This window comes from Octopus sinensis, linkage group LG23, assembly GCF_006345805.1.
Source record: "Octopus sinensis linkage group LG23, ASM634580v1, whole genome shotgun sequence".
NCBI classification, from domain to species: domain Eukaryota; kingdom Metazoa; phylum Mollusca; class Cephalopoda; order Octopoda; family Octopodidae; genus Octopus; species Octopus sinensis.
The window spans coordinates 12,099,003-12,117,946 of NC_043019.1; the positions used below are offsets into that span (position 1 = coordinate 12,099,003).

At 39.7% G+C, this 18,944-nt stretch overlaps 1 protein-coding gene across 1 annotated transcript in view; it reads right to left on the reverse strand.

Annotated features, from left to right (window-relative positions):
* Positions 1-18,944, reverse strand: part of LOC115223688 (adenine DNA glycosylase-like) — a 31,901-nt gene that overhangs the window by 2,617 nt on the left and 10,340 nt on the right. Inside the window, exons 4-14 of the mRNA XM_036512548.1 lie at positions 18,277-18,350; positions 16,362-16,403; positions 14,625-14,696; positions 11,417-11,530; positions 9,911-10,008; positions 7,941-8,085; positions 6,490-6,568; positions 5,123-5,174; positions 4,357-4,487; positions 3,249-3,382; positions 234-395 (exon numbers count right to left, since the gene is read on the reverse strand). Of these exons, the coding sequence (XP_036368441.1) occupies positions 234-395; positions 3,249-3,382; positions 4,357-4,487; positions 5,123-5,174; positions 6,490-6,568; positions 7,941-8,085; positions 9,911-10,008; positions 11,417-11,530; positions 14,625-14,696; positions 16,362-16,403; positions 18,277-18,350 (1,103 nt within the window). The remainder of the gene's footprint in view (positions 1-233; positions 396-3,248; positions 3,383-4,356; positions 4,488-5,122; positions 5,175-6,489; positions 6,569-7,940; positions 8,086-9,910; positions 10,009-11,416; positions 11,531-14,624; positions 14,697-16,361; positions 16,404-18,276; positions 18,351-18,944) is intronic.

An 18,944-nucleotide genomic window follows, 5' to 3' on the forward strand; every position in this document is an offset into this window, starting at 1 on the left:
GTCTGCGTTTGTTGTCCCACACACCGTTTGACAACAAGATAATGCGTCTCCATAATCAGAGATGTTTCCAAGGAAAGCTGGAGACAAAGGCCATTGCTTGAATGACGGTGTCGTTCATTTATAACTATCACATGAAACCCAACAGAGTCAGAGCCGGGAGGGAGGAATGAGTGAGGGCCTGTTAAATAAAAAACAAAAACAAAAACAAAACCAAGATTCTTTTAACAGCTCACCTTTCTCATGGCAGTCGATATGGCTGATGTCTGCAGCTCTTTTGCGGTCATCCACCGGACAACGGCTGTGCCTACTGGACAGTGGTCAGATGTAGATTTACTGGTGTAGTCAATGACTTCAACACAATAGGTTTGATGGATGTGAGAGAAGATGTGGATCACCTTGAATGATGCAAAGGAGAAGAAAATTTTCTTTTTCATGGAGTTTATATATATATATATATATACTCTTTACTCTTTTACTTGTTTCAGTCATTTGACTGCAGCCATGCTGGAGCACCGCCTTTAATCGAGCAACTCGACCCCGGGACTTATTCTTTTTGTAAGCCCAGTACTTATTCTATCAGTCTCTTTTGCCGAACCGCTAAGTAACGGGGACATAAACACACCAGCATCAGTTGTCAAGCAATGCTAGGGGGACACACACACGCATATATATATATACATACATATATACGACAGGCTTCTTTCAGTTTCCATCTACCAAATCCACTCACAAGGCTTTGGTCGGCCCGAGCCTATAGTAGAAGACACTTGCCCAAGGTGCCACGCAGTGGGACTGAACCCGGAATCATGTGGTCAGGAAGCAAGCTTCTCACCACACAGCCACTCCTATAAATAATAATTAATTTAGGCAGTAATGAGCAATGTGTACCAAAATGAAAAACTATAAACACCATTAAATATGATTGAGGGTGTTATAAAAACCTATATTGCTAGAAATAAGAGCTAAACACTGCAGCAAAGCACATAATTGTATACATACATGCCAACAAGGACCATAAATGGCCGAAAGCAGTGGTCGATATATATATATATATATATATATATTGGGCTGTCCAGAAAGTTCATGCTGATTTTTAAAGGAAAGAAAAAGGTCAATTACAACAGGGACAATGGCAGCTTCTAAGTGGGGTTCCTCAATTATCCCTAAAGGTCATCCTGTCTCAAGAAGACTACATCTCTATCATCCCCTAAACCTCCTTTTGTTAATTTTCATATACTATGCATATTTCCCTTCCTTTTCACTGTATTCCATGTATACTTACTTTTTTTTTTTTATCATTTCTCAATATGTATAGGCGCAGGAGTGGCTGTGTGGTAAGTAGCTTGCTAACCAACCACATGGTTCCGGGTTCAGTCCCACTGCGTGGCACCTTGGGCAAGTGTCTTGAACTATAGCCTCGGGCCGACCAAAGCCTTATGAGTGGATTTGGTAGACGGAAACTGAAAGAAGCCCGTCGTATATATGTATATGTATATGTGTGTATGTGCGTGTGTTTGTGTGTCTGTGTTTGTCCTCCCAACATCGCTTAACAACCGATGCTAGTGTTTGCGTTCCCGTAACTAAGCAGTTCGGCAAAAGTGACCGATAGAATGAGTACTAGGTTTACAGAGAATAAGTCTTGGGGTCGATTTGCTCGACTAAAAGGCGGTGCTCCACCATGGCCGCAGTCAAATGACTGAAACGAGTAAAAACTAAACAAAACTAGCGAAGAATGGAGAGGAGAAATAGATCTTAGGAGCAAAAACACGTCAGAAGTAGAAAAGATGGAAAGAGATTAATAAGCATGAAATGCAGCTTTATTAGAAATAACAAAAAAAAAACCACGATTAGCATTCATATGAATGTGAAAAGCGACGTTGATAATGTATATATATGATGGAAAAGAAAATCGTCTTTGCATACATTCAACAAGAAACGACTGGGAGAAGGGAGGTAAGCGAGAAAAAAGTGTGCGTAAAGGGAGATAAGCAAAGCGGTAGCTCTAAAGTGAAGTGTGCGTATGACGTGTATTTACACACACACACATTTCGATTTAGTTTTCTCTTGCTTGTAAGCGTAAAGGGCAAAATTATTTGAATCCCCCGTCAACTTATCAATGGCATTCGTATTGAATGACTCACTGGGTCTAGAAAATAAGAAACTTGAAAGCAATTAAGATGACATCGAGCAAAAAGTCACATGATTCGCTGATCCATAACTGTAAAAATTTCAAACTAGATGCATTTTTTACAGTGTAATAAATTACACACACACACATCACTTGTATGTACACTTTTCCATACTTTCATACACACACACTCATGATCTTCATCGTTTTAATGTCCAATTTCCCATGCTGGCATGAATCAGACGAAATTTATTGAGGCTGATTTTCTATGGCCAGATGCAATTCCTATCACCTGTTTCCAAGTAATATTTCCTCATGAGCAGATACGTTTTCAAGGAAGATTGGAAATGAAAGACTCTGCTTGCATGATGATGATGATGCTCATTTCAAAACAAGGAGACACACACACACACATACAATAAAAAAACTTGCACTCTCCAGTTTCCTTATTAGTAATTGTCAAAAAACTCCATAGACATTTGTGGGTTCTGAGACGTGTTTGATAAAACAAACCATCTTCAGATTATTGTCTTATCTGATAATCTGTGCCATGGAGGAATTTAATAGGGTAAGCCCCAGGGTTAATACCTGAATGAAACTATTACACACACACACACATACACATACACGACAGGCTTCTTTACATTTTCCCTTTACTAAATCCCTCGCACGATTTTGGCTGGCTTGGGGCTATAGTAGAAGACAATTGGGTTGGGTTGGGGCTATAGTAGAAGACATTTGCCCAGTGTGCTATGCAGTGGAACTGAACCTGGAATCATGTGGTTTGGAAGCAAGCTTCTTAACCACGTACCTGGTTTGAATCATTGCAATGTAAAGAACTCCACTAAATGGTCATGGTAGGATTTAAACTTGCTGACCGAATAAGTCTGCTACCCGAGGTTCTTCACACAAAGAAACATTGAGTGTATGAAAACAACACAAAGAGACATGCACACACACATACATACACACACACACACACATACACACACGCACACACACACCCACACACACGCACACATACACACACGCACACATACACACACACACATGCACACACACACACACACACACACACACACACACGCATGAATAAATGTTTAAAATCTGGAAGACTCACATCTCCAATCTTCAATCTTTTGCCGAGTAACGAAGCTTGGAGTCCAAAGTCCTCTAATTTAGAAAACAGAGTCTTGTTATTTTCAATATCACTAACATCAAATGTCGGAAACTCCCAAAGACCTGCTAACAGACCTGCAAGTACAAATATACAGCAATAAGATATACATACATATATATATTTCTTTACTGCCCACAAGGGGCTAAACATAGAGGGGACAAACAAGGACAGACAAAGGGATTAAGCCGATTGCATCGACCCCAGTGCAAAACTGGTACTTTATTTATCGACACCGAAAGGACAAAAGGCAAAGTTGACCTGAATTTGAACTCAGAACGTAACGGCAGACAAAATACCACAAAGCATTTCGCCCGGCGTGCTAACGTTTCTGCCAGCTCGCCGCCTTATATACATACATATATGCTTACGTACACTGATATATATCTAATGCATTGAGCAGAATATGCCTAAATATGTAATGTTCATAGACTTCACAAAAGCTTTTGACACAGTATCCTGTGATGGACTTTGGGTGGCTTTTAAGAACCATGGATGTCTTTGAAGGTTTATCAACTTGGCCAGGCCTGTGTATGAAGGAATGAAGGCTTTTGTAATATAAGGTAGCAATACCTAAAGTGAGTTTGTGGTAACAAATGGTGTTAAACAAGGGTATGTACATGTTCCAGCACTGTTCTCCTTCTATCTTGCAGCAGTTTTGGAAGTTGCTTTTCAGGGAGTTTGAAGGGGAATTCTGCCAGCACCCACCACCACCACCACAAACAACAACAATAAAAATAATAATAATAATAATAATAATAATAATAATGATAATAATAATAATCCTTTCTACTAAAGGCACAAGGCCTGAAATGTTGTGGGAGAGAACTAGTGAATTACATCAACCCCAGTGTTTTACTGGTACTTAATTTATCGACCCTGGAAGGACAAATGGCAAAGTTGGCCTTGGCGGAATTTGAACTCAGAACACAGTGACAGGTGAAATACCGCTAAGCATTTTGTCCAGTGAGCTAACAATTCTGCCAGCTTGCTACCTCAACAACAACAACGACAATAATGATAATGATAATAATATGAATGCGATAGTCACCAGTTTTTGGACGCTGATTCATCAGAAACTCGGGTCCTTCAGCACTATTCCGGCGGATGATAAATACAGCAGATGTCTGTTCCCTTGGTGGCTTTTTCTTTGATTTCCGAGGGAAATTGGTCACACCAAGGCTAAGTTAAAGGAAATAAAATAATGGGTGAGATAGGCAGACAGACTAGGATAAGTAGATATATTTATTAAGACAAGCAGGTGGATGAGGACAGGAAGATGGATTAGGACAGACAAATGGATTAGGATAAGTAGATGGATTAGGACAGGCAGACAGATCAGGACAGACAAATGGATTAGGATAGGTAGATGGATTAGGACAGGCAGACAGATCAGGACACACAAATGGATTAGGATAGGCAGATGGATTAAGACAGACAAAGGATTATTGAGACAAATAGATGAATTAGGAAAGGCAGACAGATTAAGATGCATAGCTGGATTAGGACAAGCAGATGGATTAAGTCATGCAGAGATAGATTAGGACAGGCAGAGATGGATTAGACAGGCAAAGGTGGATTAGAACAGATAGAGATGGATCAGTAAGTTTGGGGGAGGAGTTAAGAAAAATTAACTCCAAAAGGAGGAGAGGCAAAGTTGACCATGGCAGAATTTGAACTCAGAAAGTGAAGACCGCTAAGCATTTTGTCTGGTGTGCTAACGTTTCAGCCACCTTGCCGCCCTATTTAACATTAATAATATTAAAAGATGATGTTAATGGAGTTGGTGAAATGGTTAAAAAAAAACCCTAACAAACCTGCTCTCCCAAGGTTGTGAGGAAGGAAGACAAAGGTGGCAGTCTTGGGCAACTGTGGGAGGAGAGAGAGAGAGGGAGAGAAATATCTTATTAAATTGTGGGAGAAAAACAAAATGAGGGGTAAAAAAAAACAACAGAAAATAAACAAGAATAATAATTATAATAATGATGGCCACTTTGTGGTTAATCAGCCTACTAGAAATAGCAGCTAAATTTCTTCAAATCACAGCTGACTGTCTTAAAAAAAAATGGTCACAATAGATAAAGCAATTCTAGATATACAACAAAAATTAACACACACATACACAAATATATATATACATATATACATTCAAAATGTGACCGCGTGTGTACTGTTGGCGATTTTTTTTCCTTTGTCTTCCCTTCTCCTATGTTTCCGACAAAGAGCTCCGCTCGAAACGTTAAACCCTCCTTCTTTCCTGAGCGTCCAATAATACTATATTTGTTCCATGTCCTAGTGTTGTGTTTTTTTGTGCTTTCTTGTTTGGATTAACTTTAACTATACATATATACGACAGGTTTTTTTCAGTTTCTGTCTACCAAATCCACTCACAAGGCTTTGGTCGGCACAAGGCTATAGTAGAAGACACTTGGCCAAGGTGCCATGCAGTGGGACTGAAACTGGAACCATGTGGTTGGTAAGCAAGCTACTTACCACACAGCCACTCCTATGAAATTAACATGCATGTGGTTGAGACTCCAGAGATACGCGTAACCCTCAGCATAGTTCTCCAGGAGACACAGCAGGACATGGCTGGCTCTTTGAATTACAGGTACAACTGAACTTTGCCAGCTGAGTGGACTGGAGCAATGTGAAATAAAGTGTCTTGCTTAAGGACACAACGTCTCACCAGGAATTAAATTCCAGTGCCGGTGGCATGTAAGAGAACCATCTGAAATTGGCCGTTGCCAGCGTCGCCCCGACTGGCCTCCGTGCCGGTGGCATGTAAAAAGCACCATCCGATTGTGGCTGTTGCCAAGCACTATCCGATTGTGGCCGTTGCAAGCCTCATCTGGCACGTAAAAAGCACCATCTGATCGTGACTGTTTGCCAGCCTCGCCTGGCACCTGTGCAGGTGGCACATAAAAAGCACCCACTACACTCTCGGAGTGGTTGGCATTAGGAAGGGCATCCAGCCATAGAAAACCATGCCAGATCAGACTGGCTTCCCAGACTCCGGTCAAACTGTCCAACCCATGCTAGCATGGAAAACGGACGTTAAACGATGATTATGATGATGGATGATGTACAATTGTGTGCTGAATACGCACCCACCCAAAACATCTGAATACGAACAACCCAGCAACTATCCCAACACTTTAGTTATTAGTAAAGGGCCACATACCACATTCAATGTCCACAACATCGTCTTTCTTGGTTCGTCGAAGCAGGGTATTGCCAGCTAATTGCTCATTTTTCATCTTCTGAAAACAACAAAATAAAATTAAAATATGAAAAGAAGTGAGGTGCAGGTGTGGCTGTGTGGTAAGATGTTTGCTTTCCAACCACATAGTTTTGGGTTCAGTCTCACTGTATGGCATGTTGGACTGGACAAAGCCTCAAGTGGATTTGATAGATGGGAAACGAAAGAAGAGCATTGTGTGGCTCTGTGTGAGTGTGTACAGTTAGATGTATGACTACTACTACTACTATATGAGAGCACCATATAGATTATCATTATCTTGTCTGCTTCTGGTATGGTAGTTAGATGACTGTATGGGGTAGTAGTAGTAGTAGTAATAATAATAATAATGAAATTATTGTATACAGTGCTCAGGTGCACCACAACTTGTCAAAAGTGCGTATAAGGCATATGCAGTAATGTACAAATGTCTGGGAAGCGAACAGTGTATGAGTCAGATACATGCTTGCGTGTGTGTATGGAGGGGAGAAAATCAGGTGTAGTGTTGGCGAATCTCAGGAAGCATGGAAGTTTTGAAGGATGCAGTGCTCCGACAACTAACAACTGATGCCGGCAGTTTGTTCCATGCTTCAGCAACACTTAGCGTGAAAAAATGTTTCCGAAAGTCATGGGAGCTGTGCTGTTTTCTGACTTTGTAAACATGTCCACGGGTGTTAGACGGGTGGAGTTTGAAAAGGTGCTCAGAGTTATTGTTTCTAAGATGGTTTACTAGTTATGATATACAGAACAAATGTAAGGAAAAATTAAGATAAACACTAGTATGAGGGGCTACTGAAAAGTTCTTGGCCTTGGGTATAAGAAAATACAGGAGGATTAATTAATTATGATTTTACTCAACATATTCCCTTCTCAGATTCACACACTTATTGCAGCAGCCCTTCATTCTTTCTAAGTCCTGTAAAAGAACTCGGAAGGGTAGCCCCCCACCCTCCCAACCAGGCATTTTGTGATACTCTTAAAGCCAGGAACTTTTCCGAACCCCCTCATACAATATTTGGATAATAATAACAATCATAATAATCATATCTATTATAGGCACAAGGCCTAAATTTTTTTTTGGGGGGGGGCACTAGTCAATTACATCAACCCCAGCACATTATTTATGTTATTTACAATTGACGGATCAACCCCAGTGTTTCACTGGTACTTAATTTACTGACCCCAGTGGAATTTGAACTCAGAACGTAAAGACAGATGAAATACCGCTAAGCATGCTAACAATTCTGCCACTCACTGCCTCCTCCTCCTCCTTCTTCTTCTATTCATCATCATCATCATAACCATCATCACCACCATCACCACCAACACTATCATCATCATCATCATAATAATAATAATATTAAAGTTGTTGTAAAGAAAAGGAAGCTGTTTACCATTTTGTATGCATGACAGATATTCTGGAGTGGACAGGAGGAGCAAGCTGGAGATTTTGGGGTGCACACTGTGGCCCCTAGCTCCATGATGCCTTGGTTAAAGTCACCAGGTTGATCAGGAGATACAAGTTTATCAGATAATTGCCTAAAATTAAGAAAAAATATATTAAAAAAAAATGAAAAGAAACTTCACAAGCAGGCATGGCTGGGTGGTTAAGAAGTCCAACTCACAACTACATGGTTTGTTGACTATCGTCAAAAGTGCCATACCATCAATGGAGAATATTATGCCATCTTGCAGAGACAGTTACAAAAGGCTATCAAGGCCAAACGTCCAGGAAAACTAATGAAAGAGGTCTTGTTTCATTAGAACACTGCTCCAGCACATGAGTCCTTGGTTTCAATGGTGTTTGTATGTGACTGTGGCTTTGAACTGGTTGATCACCCTCTCTGTTCTCCTGATTTGGCCCCATCTAACTATCATCTGTTCCCCCAACATGAAAAAAATCACTTGGCTGGGAATCAGTATTGCAGTGATGAGGATGTCATATCTGCTGTTGATGGCTTTTTTGACCAACAGCAATGGGATTCAAGCCCTTTGCAACGCCAATGTAAAATGTTTATGGACTGCAAGAGAGACCACGTTGAAAAATAAACCTCATTTAGTTACATTCCATGAGAGTATCTTGGCCAGTCTATGAACTCTTCAGCTAACCCTTTTGTGTATGTGTGTGTGTGTATATATATTATATATATATATATATATATATATATAATTAAAGTCAAAATAAGGGTGAAAAAACTGGATATTAATTTAATAACACCAATTTAAACACCAAGTGGCCTAGCGTATAAAAGACTGAGATTCAGTAAATATTATTAATACACAACTATAAGAGAGAATCCACTATGTGGACGCTCTTACACTAGATATAGATCCGCAAAGGGAATACACCACTAAGAATTGTTCTCAAGAAATAATTCAACACACCAAGAACGTAAGCGTGGTGGATTCCTTTGCAGATCTATATCTAGCATAAGAGCGTCCACATAGTGGATTCTCTCTTATAGTTGTGTATTATATATATATATAATATATATATATATATATATATAGGGAGAATTCACGAAAAAACAAAAGACGAAGACAGGTGGTGTAGACAACAAACAGATGTATTAGTATAACGCTCAGGAACTGAAAAAGTCTTTAACATTTCGAGCTTAGGCTCTTCCACAGAAAGGAACACAGAAAGAAACAAGGCGAGATTAAGAGGAATGACCACTAAAGTGGGCACCTAATATATTAATAATAAAGGTCAAATTGCCATTATAACTAAGAGTCTGTTCTCAAGAAAAATCTCATTTTTGCATTTTTGTGTTTTACTGAGATTTTTCTTGAGAACACACTCTTCATGGCAATTTGATGTCTATGTTTAGCATATTAGGTGTTCAATTTAGTGGTCATTCCTCTTAATTTTGTATGTAACATAGTTTTTAATTGATTAATATCAATTTTTACCCTAATTATTTAATTATATATACATACATACATACATACATATATATATATATATATATATATATATATATATATATATACTGTTGTGTCTGGGGAGAGTCATTTTCTTTTTGTGCCTTATATGTAACACACTCACCGGTAAAATTTCCACTATTTTTCTTATTTTTATTTTCCTAAATATTATTTATTTTATATGAGTCAAAACTATTGTAAAGGTTGCAAGACGCAACGAAAATTTTAGGAAAATAAAAATAAGAAAAAAGTGGAAATTTTACCGGCGAGTGTGTTACATTATAAGGCACTAAAAGAAAATGATTCTCTCCAGACACAACAGAATATGCTTCAACACACGAACTCATATAAAGAATATTGCAAACCAAATCCAAAAACGAAATATATAGATATATATATATATGGAGTGAGAGAGAGTGAACTTAATAATGCCACATACCAGAACGTGTCGACCACCTGAGGGTCATCACTGTTAGCTCCAATTGCACGTAATCGACTTAGTACCCTCACCACATTGCCATCAACAACCCCGACAGGCTGACAATAGAGAAAAAAGAAAAACAAACGCATAATAAACTGAAATAAAAACGAAACATAAAAAAGTTTAATAAAACACACATAGGCACAGGAGTGGCTGTGTGGTAAGTAGCTTGCTTACCAACCACCTGGTTCCGGGTTCAGTCCCACTGCGTGGCACCTTGGGCAAGTGTCTTCTACTATAGCCTTGGGCCGACCAAAGCCTTGTGAGTGGATTTGGTTGATGGAAACTGAAAGAAGCCCGTCGTATATATGTATATATATATATATATGTTTGTGTGTCTGTGTTTGTTCCTCCAACATCGCTTGACAACCGATGCTGGTGTGTTTACGTCCCCGTAACTTAGCGGTTCAGCAAAAGAGACCGATAGAATAAGAACTAGGCTTACAAAGAATAAGTCCTGGAGCCGATTTGCTCGACTAAACGTGGTGCTCCAGCATGGCCGCAGTCAAATGACTGAAACAAGTAAAAGAGTAAAAGAGAGTAAAGAGTATAGGCATACCGTAAAGACACATTGCTTTAACCCTCTTGATACCAACCAGCCTTAGATTGGTTCTGGTTCTGTAATACAACCTTCTTGTTTTTATCCATTACTATTTAATCTGGCCCAAATGTTCTACCAGTTTGATTTAAAAACTAACCAGAGCCAACCTCTCACACCTATCCTACAATGCCATTATAAAGATATACAAAAACATCATTAAAATCTTGAAGCTACAAAAATGAAGTGTGATTAATTCAAAAGGGCCTCATGTGGTGATGACAAGTGGCTGAGACCTTTGGTAATATGCGGTGCTTGAGAAGACTTGACAAGCCAAGTGAAATCAATAGTCATGGCCCTTACCAGTGTCATGTGAAAGGCACCTGTGCTGGTGGCACATCTGAGACCCGCTTCGGTCACGACACAGACCATGGGATTGAACCTAGAAAGTTACCCTCCCAGGCACAAGTCCAGCCAAGGTTGTTTATGGAAGACCAGTAGTCACCCATGCATACCAGCCTCCCCTCTCCATGCAACCAGTGTTTTCCAAATTCAGAAAGGAACATTCCATGTATTTATCCTGTAGTATTTGAACCAGCCATATCCAACCCAATTATTCTACCTGTTTTATGTTCAAACTGACCATCGGTTATCGAATTCCGCTAAGGTTGACTTTGCCTTTCATCCTTTTGTGGTCGATAAATTAAGTACCAGTTGCATACTGGGGTTTATCTAATCGACCACCCCCACCCCACCAAATTTTGGGCCTTGTGCCTAGAGTAGAAAAGAATTTAAAAAAAAGATACAAAAATGAAGAATAAAATAAAACAATTTAAAAAAAAATTCAATCACAATGCAGTGCTCCAGCATGGCTCTGTCGAGTAACAGCTCCAACAAACTGAAGCGCTAGCTGTTCCTAGACTTACCTCCTTGAATGAAATAGAAGCAACAGCTGAGGCAGTGTACCTTCCAACACCAGGCAAATGTTGGTGCAAGTCTGTGGCTGACCTTGGTATCTGTCCCTTCAGTTTATGCATCACCTAGTGTGTGTGTGTGTGTGTGTGTGTGTGTGTGTGTTTGTGTGGTGTGTGTGTGGTGTGTGTGTGTGTGCGCATATGTATGTGTTAGGTTGGTGCATATATGTTTGTGTGTGCATTGGATGAGAACATGCACAACACACATATAAATAAAGTATATATTATAGTAGATATACGTGCAGTGTATATATATAGAGTTTATAGTATATATATATATAGAGTTTATAAATATATATATATATAGTTTATAAATATATATTTTATACATTATATATATATATATAAGGGATTGTATATATGTACCAATGTCATGTGCGTATATATATATATAAATATAGTTTATAAATATATATTTTATACATTATATATATGAGAGATTGTATATATGTACCAATGTCATGTGTGTGTGTGTGTGTGCATATATATATATACGTGTGTGTGTATAAGTATGTATAAGTGTGTGAGTGTATATGTATGTATATGTGTGTGTGTATGTATAGATATATGCATTGGTTTGTGTGTGATGTGAGTGTTTATTAGTATGGATTTATGTAAATGTGATGAGTAAGCATGTGTGTGTGTGTGTTTGTGTGTGTGTGTGTGTGTGTGTGAGGATAAAAGAGAAAAAACAAAGAAGTCACTGAACCAGTTTGAATTAGTGATTATTGCACGTGCTAATTATTAATTTATGCCGGAAATCTTGGTAATTAATAAATTTGTAATTATACGCACAGATAGCATGAAACATTTTATTTGTAAGTTATGACAAAGAATTTTGAAGTATGATAAAGATATCAATTATGAAGTAGGAAATAATCTTAATTAAAAAACATGAAATAAATGAATTAAGGAAGAGGAAATAATTATATATCTTTTATCTTTTTACTTGTTTCAGTCATTAGGCTGTGGCCATGCTGGGGCACCGCCTTGAGGAATCTTTAGTGAAATGAATTGATCTCATCGCTTATTATTTTGTTTTAAGCTTGTACTTATTCTTATTCTATTGGTCCCTTTTACTGAACTGTTAAGTAATGGTAGTGGAGGACAAACACACACACACACACACACATACGATAGGCTTCTTTCAGTTTCTTATTTCTTTATTGCCGACAAGGGGCTAAACATAGAGGGGACAACCAAGGACAGACAAAGGGATTAAGTCGATTACATCGACCCCAGTGCGTAACTAGTACTTAATTTATCGATCCCGAAAGGATGAAAGGCAAAGTCGACCTCGGCGGAATTTGAACTCAGAACGTAAAGACAGACGAAATACTGCTAAGCATTTCACCCGTGTGCTAACGTTTCTTCCAGCTTGCAACCTCTGTCAGTTTCTGTCTACCAATTCCACAGAATCGGCTTCTTTCAGTTTCTGTCAACCAATTCCACAGACAAGGCTTCAGGTGGCTTGAGTCTATAGTAGAAGAGAATTACCCAAGGTGCAGTGGGATTGAACCCTGAACCATGTGGTTAGGAAGTAAGCTTCTTACCACACAGCCATGCCCTGTGTTTATAGACACAGACATGGCTATCATCATCATCATCATCGTTTAACGTCTGCTTTCCATGCTAGCATGGGTTGGACGATTTGACTGATGACTGGCAAACCAGACGGCTGCACCAGGCTCCAATCTGATCTGGTAGAGTTTCTACAGCTGGATGCCCTTCCTAAAGCCAACCACTCTGAGAGTGTAGTGGGTGCTTTTATGTGTCAGTCATGTGGTATTGGCAACAGCCACGCTCAAATGGTGTTTTTTATGTGCCACCTGCACAGGAGCCAGTCCAGCGGCACTGGCAATGACCTCGCTCGAATGTTTTGTCAAGTGCCAGTAAGGCGACGCAGGTAACGATCATGCTCGAATGGTGCTTTTTATGTACCACTGCCATGAAAGCCAGTTAGCTGCTCGGGCAGCAATCACGCTTGGATGGTGCTCTTGGCGCTCCACTAGCACGGATGCCAGTCATAGGAAATAATTATATCTGCATTATTTGGGGCAATTTATATCTCGATAAATGAAGCTTTTTGTTTTTCCATTTGGTGCATAGATTTTAATCACTTCCTATGCTTGTGACAGAGTGAAAAGGGATCTTCAATGATTAAACCACAACTGAAAATGTTTGCCCTTGCAATTTGGTGATGGTCATGGCAAGACTAAGACTCACTGGGAATTGAAGTCATTTGGACTGAAATGGGACACTGTCTCTTGAGTCTATGCGACGGGGGGCTCTTGTGCACTGATAATCTAATCCAGTGGTTCTCAACCAATTTTTACCTGTAGACCCCTTTCATCATCATCATTGTTTAACGTCCGTTTTCCATGCTAGCATGGGTTGGACAGTTCAACTGGGGTCTGGGAAGCCCGAAGGCTGCGCCAGGCCCAGTCTGATCTGGCAGTGTTTCTACAGCTGGATGCCCTTCCTAATGCCAACCACTCCGTGAGTGTAGTGGGTGCTTTTTATGAGCCACCTGCACAGGTGCCAGACGAGGCTGGCAAACGGCCACGATCGGATGGTGCTTTTTACATGCCACCGGCACGGGGCCAGACGAGGCTGGCAAACGGCCACAATCGGATGGTGCTTTTTACGTGCCACACAAGGCTGGCAATGGCCACAATCGGATGGTACATTTTATGTGCCACCGGCACGGAGGCCAGTCAGGGTGGGGCTGGCAACGGCCATGTTCGGATGGTTCTCTTACGTGCCATCAGCACTGGTATCACAGCTACTATTATTTTATTCTGGTGAATCCCCATAGTTTTAAAAAAATGAGCCTTAGGGTCAACTTGTTCAACTAAAGCTTTCAAGGTAGTGCCCCAGTATGGCCGCAGTCCAATGACTGAAACAAGTAAAACAAGAAACAGAAGACAAAACAAAGAGAAAGTAGTTATGAATGAGAGTTGATTATCTTATTGACTTCCTCATCAAGGTGACAAGCTCAGTCCCCCATGGTGGGGCATTGAGCTCGTCACCTTAATGAGGCAACCAGTGAAACCAAAAAAAATCTGGTCAATGATAGGTAATATACCCACAGGATCTAACCCAACCCCATTAGATTTTAAGAAAAAATTTTAAAATTCTGAAGTAATTATAGGTGTACCTTATTAGCTGCCTCATGAAGTCGACGAGCTCGGGAGTAATATCCCAGACCTGACCACACTTGGTTGACTTCCTGCAAGGAAAAGGAGAAAAAAAATGTGAACATTATTTTTGGACCCATTAATATATATTTCTTTATTGCCCACAAGGGGCTAAACATAGAGGGGACAAACAAGGACAGACATAGGTATTAAATCGATTACATCGACCTCAGTGCGTAACTGGTACTTTATTTACTGACCCCCGAAAGGATGAAAGGCAAAGTCGACCTCGGCGGAATTTGAACTCAGAGCGTAACGACAGACGAAATACCGCTAAGCATTTCACCCGACGTGCTAACCTGTCTGCCAGCTTGCCGCCTTTTGGACCCATTAGTATAGGGTTCAAGCACAGGTTCTAGTGAACTATGACAATGATTGTACAAAAATCAAATGTTATATTCATGCTGTGGAAGGAAAATTTGGAAAAACCATAGCTATGGAAGGTAGGTTTGAAGTACAGATATAACAACCATCCTTCGAATTTAAGGTACTGTGGTAAGAGACATTCAATGATCCTTTAGGCTTTAATCTGGAAACTTAAAAATGAAGGGATCAATTTTGACATCAAATAGAAAATCTTCTCCAAAATCAGACCCCTATGTTAAAGGATCAAGAGAAGAAAAAAAAAAGTATGTTCTCCTGAAAAGTTATGTCACTTAAAGAACTTAAGAGCCTCCAATGACTACATAAATTCTCGGAATGAGATGTTTTCTTTATGTCCCCATTTTAAGAAAAACATCTTGGCAGAATATAACCCTTTAGTGTTTGCATTATTCTGCCAAAATTTATGCTTTTTCATCCACATTGTTTTGAACTAATTATGCATTATCTTGTAGCTATGAGATTTTGATGTGGAAGCTGTTAATTTCTAAAATGATATTGTAGGGTTGGTGTGAGAGACCAGATATGGCCAGTTTGAACATAAAACAGGCAGAATACTTTTGGCCGGATATGGCTGGTTTAAATACTAAAGGGTTAAAAACAGGCCATCACATACATAGTAAACTATTAACATGTTGTTAACATCTTATAGGTGCAGGAGTGGTTGTGTGGCGTCTTGGGTAAGTAAGTGTCTTCTACTATAGCCTTGGGTCGACCAAAGCCTTGTGAATGGATTTGGTAGATGGAAACTGAAAGAAGCCCGTCGTATATATGTATGTGTGTTTATGTTAGTGTGTCTGTGTTTGTCCCCTCACCATCGATTGACAACCGATGCTGGTGTGTTTACGAGCAAGTCAACTCAAGGACTTACTCTTTGTAAGCCTAGTACTTATTCTATCGGTCTCTTTTGCTGAACTGCTAGGTTACGGGGACGTAAACACACCAGCATCGGTTGTCAAGCGATGTTGGGGGGACAAACACACACACACACACACATACATATATATATATATATACAACAGGCTTCTTTCAGTTTCTATCTTCCAAATCCACTCACAGGGCTTTGGTCGGCCCAAGGCTATAGCAGAAGACACTTGCCCAAGGTGCCACGCAGTAGGACTGAACCCGGAACCATGTGGTTGGTAAGTAAGCTACTTACCACACAGCCACTCCTAGGTGTTAATTTTTTTTCCAAACACCATCTCAAATTTTCCATTCCTTTTAAAATCTAATGAAACAAGGGCAACTTATTTCAACAGAAATATGGTAAGAAAAGGATGAAGTGTCCATAAGAAACTGGTCTATTCTAGACTTACCTCAATGTCTGCTCTTGCCAGGTCTTGAACAGTTGGCCATTTCTAAAAATTAAAAATATAAAAGTTGAGTATTTTGTTGTTTTCTTTCATCATCTTTACTGCACATAACATCCATACATACAAATGGCAATTTCTGTCTGTCTGTTACCAACTTAGTACCTAAACCACCGAACCAAAATTCATGAAACTTTGTTTACATGTGATACTAACATCCAGTTCAATAATAGGCAAATTGGATTTAGATAAAAATCTATGTGCCCTACAGGGGCATTGGGCGAATTATATGATAAAATGAGAAAGTTGCAAAAGTATAAGCCAGAGGTAATAACAGAGGGTATATTGTATCCAACTCTCATTGCAGATGTGTAATATTTCCAGGATTTTGTATTGTCTGAGAGACTTTTGTGTCATCTGCATAGCTAGCAAGGGTGGCTATCTGAGCAGCTGAGGACAAGTCTGAAAGGGCCACTATGAATAGCAGTAGCCCTAAGACAGAGACCAATGGAACATCAACATCATTGCTTAACGTCTGCTTTCCATGCTAGCATGGGTTGGACGAATGACTGAGGACTGACGAACCAGATGGCTGCACCAGGCTTCAATCTTGATCTGGCAGAGTTTCTACAGCTGGATGCCCTTCCTAACGCCAACCACTCCAAGAGTGTAGTGAGTGCTTTTATGTGCCAGTCAGGCGGTACTGGCAATGGCCACGCTCAAATGGTGTTTTTACATGCCACCTGCACAGGAGCCAGTCCAGCGGCACTGGCAACGACTTTTCCTTGGTGGTGGCTCCATTGGCCACCACTGCCTGATGTCTATCTTTTAGAAAGTCACTCCCTAAGTTTTCCGCCTATGCTCAGATCATGCAATTTGTGACTTATCACACCATGGTTCACTTTATCATAGGCTTTTGCAAAGTCGAGATATATCACATCCACACTTGAGTCATTTAGCAACTGCTTTAACACCCAGTCGTAGTGTTGTAAGAGCTGTGTTAGACAGCTTCTACCTGGTTGAAATCTATGCTGGTTATCAAGTAATTTTCTTCAAGGAACTTGATTAATTTTTTGTGGACTATACGTTTTATGACTTTGCTGATGTGTGAGGTCAGAGAGATAGGCCTATGATTTTTAGCATCTGCTCTGCTTCCTCCCTTATGGATAGGTCATATTATGCTTTTCTTCAGTTTGTCTGGGAGCTTACCACTTGCAAGAAAGCACTGAAAAAGAAGCTGCAGTGGTTTTGCAAGGGCTCATTTGCATGATTTGAGAAAGACTGCTGGAAATCCATCAGGGCCAGCAGTTGATTTTGTGTCAACCTCATCTATGGCCATTATTACATCTTCTTCAATGTTGATGTACTCAATTTTCACATCTTTGGTTACAGGTAAAGTGGCAAAGAATTCTACCGGTTTGTTCATTTGCCTGTGTCCCAAAGGTGTGGTGAACACGCATTGGAACTGTTCGTTCAGTTCTGTTATTTTTTTGTTTTTTTGCAAGTGAAAATGAGACACAAGTTCTAAACACAAAAAGATTTATTCAATCAATGAAATAATTATCAATTCGTTCTCGTATTTTCTGTCATCTTGTGGGAAGATCCATTATTCCCAGCTCTTAAAACTTCTAAAAGCCTGTTCAGTTATAGATCTCATAAAAACAATAACTAAATACACAATAAAACAACAAGAACAAACAAATGTTTGTCACAGGTGAAAAAAAAATGATAAATTGGTTGTTGACATACAGGTGAATTGACATTTAAAGACACCCTCCATGGCAGACAAAAAAAAAGGAAAAGGAAAAGTGACTATTAAGAAAACACCAAAAACAAACAAAAAAAAACATGCATTCAGCACCCCAGCCCCAACGTCTCCCCCCCCCCCCAAGAACCAAAAGCAAGTGCTAAAACATCTTACCTTCATCCATCTGTTGTAATAATCAATGACAGTAACCACCTGTGTCTGTTGCAACATTATCTCAGAGACCCACACTACAAAATACACACAGACACGTGTATAGACAGGAAAGAAAAAACAAAAAGAAAAAGATGTTAAATTTAAATTTAATATTTATTTCTTTATTGCCCACAGAGGGCTAAATATAGAGGGGACAAACAAGGACAGACAAAAGGTTTAAATCAATTTCATCGACCCCTGTTTGTAACTGGTACTTATTTAATCGACCCTGAAAGGCAGAGTCGACCTCAATGGTGTTTGAACTCAGAAGGTAACGGCAGATGAAATACTTATCTCTTTATTGTCCACAAGGGGCTAAACATAGAGGGGACAAACAAGGACAGACAAAAGGTTAAAGTCGATTTCATTGGCCCCCGTGCGTAACTGGTACTTATTTAATCGACCGTGAAGGGCAGAGTCGACCTCAATGGAGTTTGAACTCAGAAGGTAACAGCAGATGAAATACTTATTCTTAGATTACTTAGACTCAGAGAATTAGAGGGGAGAAAAACAAAAGGCAATAAAGAAATGAGAATTGTTAGCATGCTGAATGAAATGCTTAGCGGTATTTCATCTGCCGTTATGTTCTGAGTTCAAATTCCGCCAAGGTCGACTTTGCCTTTCATCCT